General features: G+C 47.6%; 1 protein-coding gene across 1 annotated transcript in view; it reads right to left on the reverse strand.

Moving 5' to 3' along the window:
* Window positions 1–4597, reverse strand: part of LOC101752665 (ABC transporter G family member 12) — a 5751-nt gene extending 1154 nt beyond the window's left edge. Inside the window, exons 1-6 of the mRNA XM_004960586.4 lie at window positions 4066–4597; window positions 3713–3792; window positions 1147–1611; window positions 905–1030; window positions 700–825; window positions 48–605 (exon numbers count right to left, since the gene is read on the reverse strand). Coding sequence (XP_004960643.1) covers window positions 48–605; window positions 700–825; window positions 905–1030; window positions 1147–1611; window positions 3713–3792; window positions 4066–4306 — 1596 coding nt within the window. The 5' untranslated portion in view covers window positions 4307–4597. The remainder of the gene's footprint in view (window positions 1–47; window positions 606–699; window positions 826–904; window positions 1031–1146; window positions 1612–3712; window positions 3793–4065) is intronic.
* Window positions 4598–9439: the final 4842 nt, after the last annotated feature.

A 9439-nucleotide genomic window follows, 5' to 3' on the forward strand; every position in this document is an offset into this window, starting at 1 on the left:
ACGCTGTAGGGTTTTAGAGCGCAGGCTGTAGTCAAACGCAGACTTACAATGACGCCGGCACCGAGGATGAGGCCCATGAGGAAGTTTGGCACGAGGGCAGAGATGATCATCATGAGGCTCTCGATGACGGAGACGCCACCGTAGAGGTTGAGAGCGAAGAAGGCGAAGTAGCTGAAGCCCGGCCGGAACTTGACCATCCAGTAGGTGATGGAGGCGCTGGCCCAGGACACGGTGAGCAGGAACGGCATGGAGGACAAGAAATTGGAGATGATGTAGGCAGCGACGCCGTAGTGGCCATTCTGGCGCTCCAGTGTGAACACCTTCATCTCCTCGATGAAGGACGGGAAGCCGCCGATGGACATGAAGGTCATGAAGCCGGACACGAAGCCGCCGCACGAGGCACGCGCCTGGATGGCCGTGTAGCTGGTGCCCACGTCGTAGTAGATGGTGCCCAGGCAGAAGGCCATGACGATGTAGATGATGATGCGCAGCCAGTAGTAGTTCAAGTCCCGGGACATGTTGGTGAAGGATCGACTCGTCAGCGTGCGCAGCTGCTTGAACCAGCTCGCCTCGCTGCCGCGGATCACCTCCTCCACCACACCCTCCTGCAAAGATGAGGTTCACAGCAACAGAACGTTGAAAATATGGAACGGGTTCAAATGTTAACAAAATTTGGAATGCAAATAAACTGGTGCTTACAATCTTGGTTATCTCGTGTATTGTGTTCCTAACCATCATGGCATAATCGGAGATCCTGTACTTCTCCACTAGCCGTTCTCTGATCTCTGTCGTGGAGTAGTTCAACAGGGGATCAAGCTCTGCCTCCTTCAAACGAAATTTGACAAAAATTCCATTAGAAACCATTATGTACAAAAACAAGCGGCTCCAAGTTCGGTGCACGTACTGCTCGCAGCTTCATGGATCCTTTCATGGTGGCAGCGACGTCGTCGAAGTCAGAGTTGACACACCGGAGGAAATGGTCAGACGGATTCCTCCGGCTGGGGCAGGCGAACCCTGTTTCCGCAAAGAACTGCATGAACGAATTGCATAACAACATATCAGTGTCTCTGTCACAAACGCAAATTGCATTTAGAATTCTTCAATTTTCCATTATTGCAAGCACTGTATTGAGAATTGGAAATGCACCTGCGTTGCCAGCTTTGCATCTCCGAAGTAGACGCACTCGCCACTGGAGAGGAGGCAGAGGTCGTCGAAGAGCGCGAAGACCTCACTGCTGGGCTGGTGCACAGAGGAGACGATGGTGCGGCCGCCATCGACGGCGAGCTGCCGCAGCGTCTGCACGACAGAGAAGGCGGCAGCGCTGTCGAGGCCGCTGGTGGGCTCGTCCAGGAAGAGGAGGCGCGGGCGGGTGAGGATCTCCAGCGCGATGCTCAGGCGCTTCTTCTCGCCGCCACTGATGCCGCGGAGGTGCCAGGTTCCGATGTGGCGGTCGGCGCACTCCCGGAGCCCCATCTCGTCCAGCGTGTCGTCCACGATGCGGCGCACCTCCGACTTGCGCATGCTCGACGGCAGCCGCAGCAGCGCCGAGTAGGTCAGCGTCTCCCGTACCGTCAGCGTGCCCAGTAGTATGTTCTCTTGGGTCACATACGCCTGCCATGTTGCGTCCATACGGATGTTGATTTCAGATAGCATAGGATTAATGTTTTCCATAATAAATCCAATTTTTTTTTGGAATTTTACGTCTCTAGACGCAAGACTTAAACACTGGTTGGTAATATAGCATAGGATTAATGTTTTTCATACTAAATCCAACTTTTTGGAAATTTTGTCTCTAGACACAAGACTTAAAAATAGGGCAAGAGACAAGGTGAGTACCGGATAATACTACTAGATAGTTTACTAAAAGGGCTATATATATAATTTGCTTTGTAGTAGCTCTGAAATCATCGTGTCCTGGCAAACATATTTCTGTTCTTTTCAAAAGAAATTGTGTAGACGGTGCTAGTACTGATTATTAAGGATTTATACAAAATATCACAAATTCAGCAAAGTAGTTTGTACAGGAGACTACTATTTTAGAGAATACTCATGCATCATAGTAGTCTTTTTCTCTCTCATAGTACATGTCAATATTTGAATCGAAATTTTGAGTGATGCTTGATGATAACATACTTTACATCACTAATTCTTTTGCAGAAATGTTTCATGGCTATTCATTGGGAGTTGGGAGTTTCATGGTTCAGCCCCCCCCCCCCCCCCCCCTCCCCCCGGCAGTTTTTCTTTGTCCCAAAAAAGAAACATGTATCTTCATAATTCAAGCATGTCCACTTCAAAGTGGTTGAACTAGTACCTAGTATACAGACTAATCAATTCAACAATTAATTGATAAGTTTCATTGTGTAAGGTTGATTGCTGACCATACTCCGTATTAGGCTAATCCTAGTGGGAGTGTGATGACATGGCATGGTAGTTATGAAGTGAGAGAGGGAAGGAGTTTCATCAGGATGAAACTGTGTATACACTGTTTCCAAAACTATGAAACCTATTGAAACTTGCATTGGGGACTATAGAGTTTCATTTCATCTAACCATATCCAATCACATGCCTCACAATTAAATGTCATGAGCATCCTATGAAATCGTGAAAGAAACTGTGCACTGGGACTCCTTGTTTCATTCATGAGAATACACTTCATGGGATGATGTGGCATCTTTAGAAACAGTGCAATGAAACCTTGCACTGGACTAGCCTTACTATTCTCCAAAACTTTGTTACCGTAACGGTATTGACAAACCTGCGCGATGACATATCCATTCAAAGATTTGAAAGGGATATACAACTACATGGGCAATGAATGCTACCTCCAGAATTGGTTGGGCATTCAATTCGTGTTGTCACTCTGCTAGTTCATTTTCAGATGGTGCAGGCTGGGAAGTGGACTGTCTAGGGACTAGGGCTCATCTGAAACAGAGGATTTGTATATGTTTGGAATTGTGCATACTCCCAACTCCCGGCAAATTTTTAGATGTCCTGAACAGAGGAGATTTTGTACAAACAGTATTGCTCCATCATGGCATATACACAATTATAACCTCTTAATCACATGGACCCAAAAAAAGACAAGGATGGTTAGTTTGGAAATTGTACCAACTTAAAGCAAGTTTAGTTAGGTAAAAAAAGAATTCTGGTGTGGAACCACCGGCAAACTAATTATGAAAAGGCAGACACATCAAGGCCTTGATGAGTCCTAAATGGCTTGGTTTGGTACATGTCAGCCATGCAAAATAACTCCGACTAAAAGGGGGGTTTGATGATTAAGCATACATTCCGTGACAAGTCAAATGGTATTTCGCTGGCATAAAACCTCAACCGTTGGATCCTGAATCCAATCTTGGGATCGGTGACACGTGTCCGTGGGAGGTCACCCACCTACAGCTAGCAATGCACCCTGCTATCTCCAAACAAGATCTGGGTCTGAGTATGTTCATTAGATATTTGTAACCTCACCACATCCACATCACACATATCAACCCTTATAATGGTGTTAGGATGTTTGTGATCCAAGCTGAAAGATCCAATCAATGGCCAATTATCAATCAAATGGAAACCCAAAAGAGAAACAGGAACATATGTACTGTAAGTAGTTAGCGATTTTCTTTTTGGGCGTGACATGATGAGAGTTCAAAGTTGGGCATGAAACGCATGATGGAGAGATTGAATTGCATGGCGATAGGTAGCTGATGATGCTCACCACGACGCCGTAGTCCAGCCGCCTCTTCTTGCCGTTGAGCAGCACCTTCCCGGTGAGGACCACGTTCCTGGCCAGCCTCCCTGCAGATCGCTCATGCAAAATCAGTCCATCTCTCATGCACATCCATCATCACCTTTGTTGACGAATCAAAATTTCATAGAAACCTCTCATGTTCTAATTTTCACAAGCATCTCAATGCTCAATAATTTTGGAGGTTGATCCAAATTAAACAGTCCGTGGATGGAGGCGCGTAGCTAGTGGGAGTACGGAGCATGCGTATCGAATTGAATGAATCTCTCCGCGTGGGCACGCGACGCGAGGAAGACGAAGGGGGCCAGGACGTCGGTACGTACCGGAGAGCGAGTCGAGGAGCGTGGACTTGCCGGAGCCGGAGGGCCCCATGATGGCGACGACGCGGCCGGGCACGGCGTAGCCGTACAGCCCCTGCACCAGCTTCTTGGTGGCCCGGCCGCCGCCGCCCGGCAGCACCGCCGTGAGGTTCTCCCACGTGAGGCTGGCGCCGCCGGACTCCGCGTAGCGCGCCGCCGGCGACACGGCCCCGCGCCACGCCTCGACGTTGCTGCCGCCGTCCATCTCCACTCCACCTCGCTGCTCTCCCTCTCCCTCTCCCTCTCCTACTCCTACTAGCTAGAGGGAGGCTATCTCTCACGATGCTCTGTGGCCTCTCCCTGGATTGGCCAGCGCAGGCAGGCAGCCAGAGGAGCGAGAGGCACAGCTAGGCAGGTCGCGTCGCTGAGGTAGCCGGGACACGCATCCCCCCTATTAATGGAGGCGGGACTGGGTTTCACGCACCTGCCGTTTTCCTCTCCTCCTCTTTGGCTCGCTCTTTTCTTTTCAATCTGTGAGAGACAGGAGGCAGCTAGCTAGGGAGAAGTGGAGTGGCGGAGGGCAGCTCGAGCTGCTGCTGCTGCTGTTTCAATTCACAGTTGGGGAGGTGGCGAGGCACGAGGGCATCAGTCACTAGCGTCGTGTGCTGGTAGCAGATCACGGCATTGATGGCGGTGGGGGTTGCCAAGCAGGTGGCCGCAGTAACTGCGCGTAATCAAGGCCGGGTAGTTACATTACATTACACTTGTGCTTCCTCCGTGGAAATGCAACATACTGTAAGCCTCCCCTAGGCTAAGCTCTACTCCACCATGTTAGTCCTCATTGCCGTTTAACTCGTCCACACAATATCGAGTTATTCCGTCCAACCCTTTTTATCCCAATTAACTAAAGGACCTTTAGTTTGGGTCTAAATTTTGTAGACTGTCGGAACCATTTTAATCCTAATTGGTGGTTCCAACCGGGGCAAAAAGTGGAGCTTTTAATTCCGGTTGGAACCACCAGCCGGGATAAAATGAATTAGTCCCGGTTGGTGGCTCCAACCGGGACTAAAAGGATCCTTTTTAGTCCCCATTGGAGCCACCAACCGGGATAAAATGTTTAGTCCCGGTTGGTAGCTCCAACCGGGACTAAAAGGCTAAAAGGATCCTTTTAGTCTTGGTTGGAGCCACCAACCGAGATTTATCTCAGCTCTCCGACTCCTCTCTCTCTCTCTCCCTTATCTAATCCTTTCCTCTCATGCTCCACCCTTATCTCCTAACGACTCGCGACCCGGCTGGCCCTCTCCTCTCTCTCTCTCTCCCATATCTCCTAGCGCTCCTCCCTTTCCCTCCCCGCCTCCTCCTCTCCCTTTGCTCCCTCCCCACCTCCTCGACCTCCTCCTCCTAGCTCGGTGCGAGCGGGCAAGGGAGGGAGGGAGCAAAGGGAGCGGGTGGACGGGCACTTTTTTTTAACCTTTTTAGTCCTGCTTAGTAATACCAACTAGCACTAAAGTAGTACCGGTTCCAAACCCCCCTTTAGTACCGGTTGCACAACCGTATTGCTATGTCGGTACTAAGGGGGGTCTTTAGTACCGGGTCAAATAACCGGTACTAAAGGGATCCATGTTACCGACCGGTCCTAACTTGTTTTGCACAAAAAAATAAAGCCTCGTGTCGTGCGCGGTCCGTGGGATTCGAACCCACAACCTCAAGCCTCGCGTGAGGCTTCCTTGCCATCCCATCTACGCAGCACATGAACTTTTAGTACCGGATCGTAAAACCACCCGGTACTAAACCGGCACCTTTAGTACCGGATGGTGTTCTAAAAGGCCTCCTGAGGGTCCTAAATTTGGACCCGATACTGATGCTAATATTAGTACCAGGTCAAAATGGGAGTGGACGAAATGTCATTTTTCTAGTAGCGTAGAGGTCCACAAGGACAACCCAAAAACTCCCCTAGATCCTTCCTTGCTTTTTTGCCTCTTTATTGCTCCTTGGTTCTGTTAATCAGAAGTTCTTCAAGGGGGTAGATGATAGTTCAAATTAATATTTCAAAAGTTATGGGCTTATTTTCAATTAAATCAAAAGGAGAGTTTGATGCTCCAAAAGTGAATTTTTATAGGTATGCTTTCAGTTTTGATACTGAAATAACAGAATTCATTCGTGTGTTTACGAGCAAATTTCAAAGATTTACTCAACGCGAGAAACCAAAATAAGAAGGGTGTATTTCCAGCACAAATAAAATAAGAACTATATCACACGTTTACAATCAATTGTTGCAGACATCTTACGTTTTGCCTCACAATAATCAGCCAATGGTTTTAGCAACAATGGGGAATATCAACATTATTTCTGTATTATTGGGCAGGCATGAGAGAACTTCCGGGGTTTTTTCTTATTGCATCTTGATGATTAATTAATTAGCGAAAGGGAGGTTTTATGTGCACTGTGCACATACTGAAACTTACAAGGGGCTTTAAAAGTTCGTTGCACAGTTGCACTGCATAACTGTACCGAAAGTGACAAGAGCATTGTCCTGAGAGCGAGGTTGATGCATTATCAAACTGTCATCAATAAAAGCGTTGTTTTTGTATCTGTATGGTCCTAGATAGTAGTACTGAATCATCACCTAATATAAATTGTCTAATACAGATGTAGCGCTCAAATTTTTAAATTTTTTATGCTAATAATATCACTCATTTTGTAGCCAGATAGTACTTCTTACTAAGAATGCCCATTCTAACTTGCTATTATATATACCCAACTCCATGCTCTAGTGAGCCAAATTAAGTCAAATGGAGGAACTTGACTTGGGCTAAAAGGTCCTTTTCTAAGAAAAGCTGGTTAGTTTTCCAAACCATTCATAAAAAGATCAGAATTTTGTGTATGTTACTCTGTTATCGTCTAATCTACAGTCTGCTTTACCAAACTACTTTTAATTATAGACTAGTGTACAACTAGAATCTAGAAGCTCTGCTAGTGTCCCTAGTAGACAAGTATGCATTCATGTTCAGCAGAAGGTCTACTTCACATACTTGTTACCATAACTATTGAATTGCTGACCGAGCACCTTCATTATGAATGTTAAGTATGCATAGCTTTGAGGTTGCATGTCTTATTCAACTGTAATCAGTTGCTTTCTGCAGATCGAATCCTACGAAATTCAAGTTAGGCGAAAACCAGCTGGAAACCACACGTATAACTCGAGCAACATGCTTTTTCTGCATTTTACTACACTGATTGGGATGGGAATTGCATTGCCCTCTCGTCGAAGAAACTATAGTTGCACAAATGGAGATATTAATAAAAAAATATAACCTTTCATCTTATATTGTTTTTAAGTTTTCTTAGTCGTGTGGATATTGTACGTATTATTAATTAATGGATTCTAGAAAGGGAAAAATTGTTGTGAAATATATATTAGTGATCAATTAATATTAGAGATAATTGTAGAGGACCTTTCATGAAAGTGTGTGGACCTTTTACGAAGGGGCCAACTTCTAAGGGACATGGTGACCTTTAGGCATGTCCTTTCCCCTTGTATAAATATGTAACCAAATCACTCATTCAATTAATGGAGAGAATTCTCGAATTCAGTCTTTCAGTCTCTCTTCAACTCTCAACAAAAATATAGCCGGCCCGTACGAGCACATCAAGCATTCATCCTGATTCCTGACGATATGGTGCGTATATGCTTGAGCATGCATGCTGAGCAAACATAACTGATCACCAATGAACAATGTGGTGTATATATCTGCTAAACCTAAATAAAATTATAATGCCGTGAAATGGTCTCCAAGACATTTATTTATTCATTAATTACATATTTCTAATTATAAAGACATTATAAGTGTCAAAAGAGCAGAAAGGGTGTCTAGCCAGTCGTCGTACAGCTAATAAGCATGCATTGTGCCAATGTCCTCGATCATCCATGTCAATTTCTCCGATGTGACCGAGTTGACAATCTTGCTATTTCCCATCTTCGAAAAAAGAATATGTTGCACAAAGAAAACCCATGATGATGCTGTCCAAGGAATGCATGCGTTCTGAAAAGACACTGCTTCGGGGGTTATTCAGATCGCTGTCTTTGGTGGTTGAAGTTTGGTTGGCCCCCACGGCTCCTAACTGTCAACAATCATGAGCCACTGCCCACTAGATGTTGTGTTTGCCTGCCCATTTCCTAACTGCAGATAGGAAGGGAATTTCCCATAGTTAAAACTTAAAAGAGAAATAAAAAGCAGGACTGGTGGTTAACTTTTTGACTCTTGAACTAGGTTGAAGGTAATTAATTGACTTTTTTATATGGTCTGATATTTTTAAAAATATTTTATAAACTTTAAACTCTAAAAGAGCACTGATGGAGTTTTTCTTTTGCACGTGTGTTTTCCCAGCCTATCTGTGACCTGAAGTTTGTCAGTCGACATAGTAGGAGCCTAGGAGGTATCGATGCCCCGCAGTGGCCCACTGCTCCCCAGTGTGGCCTCCAACGTGGGCCAGCCACTCCGTCAAAGCCTGAGCGCTCAACAAACCGTCAAGCTTCCCCCACCAAAATGTTCGGGTATGCTAGATTTTCCCATTATACTACTTGCAATTGGCAGACTGTGTAGATTAGGGCCTGTTTTCTTCCACCCATCTAAAATTTAGATGCTAAAATTTAGCAACTTTGAGCTGCTAAATTGGAAAACAGTCTTGCTAAACTTGCTAAAGTTGAGTTGCTAAAGTTTAGATCTTTAGCAAGTTTTGGGTTGCTAAAACTTGCTAAAAGGTGGGCTGGACACCTTCTACCCCTCATTATTGTCTGGCAGTCCCGCACTCCCGCACGCATACCCCTCCCGCACTCTGCATCCACCCGCACTCCCGCACGCCCGCCTCCTCTTCTCTTCGCATCCGCCCCCTTCCTGCCCCGCATCGAGCGCCGCCGCCGCAACCGCATCCACCCCCGCCGCCGCCACGCATCCGCCGCCTCCGCCACGCATCGACCGCCGCCGGCTCCTGGGGTCGAGCCCCACCGCCGCCCTAGCCGCGACGCATCCACCGCCGCCCTAGCCGCGCCGCATCCACCGCCGCCGCCGCAACGCATCCACCGGCGCTGCCCATACAATCTCCCGCCGCCGCCTCCAATAGTCTAGCTCCACCGCCGCCGGCTCCTGGAGTCCACTGCCGCCGCCGCCCCCCGGAGTCCAGGACCGCCGCCACCCCCGGAGTCCAGGGCCGCCGCCGCCTGCTGCTGGAGGCCGCCCTATCTTCCCCCTCCCCCCACTCCAACTCCAGATCCGCCATCCCATCGTCCCCCTCCCCCCACTCCCACCCCGGATCCGCCATCCTCGCCGACACAACTCCCGGATCCGCCATACTCGCCGCCCCTGCTCCATCCCCATCCTCACCGCAACCTCCAACTCCC

The sequence above is a fragment of the Setaria italica genome, chromosome III, assembly GCF_000263155.2.
Source record: "Setaria italica strain Yugu1 chromosome III, Setaria_italica_v2.0, whole genome shotgun sequence".
NCBI classification, from domain to species: domain Eukaryota; kingdom Viridiplantae; phylum Streptophyta; class Magnoliopsida; order Poales; family Poaceae; genus Setaria; species Setaria italica.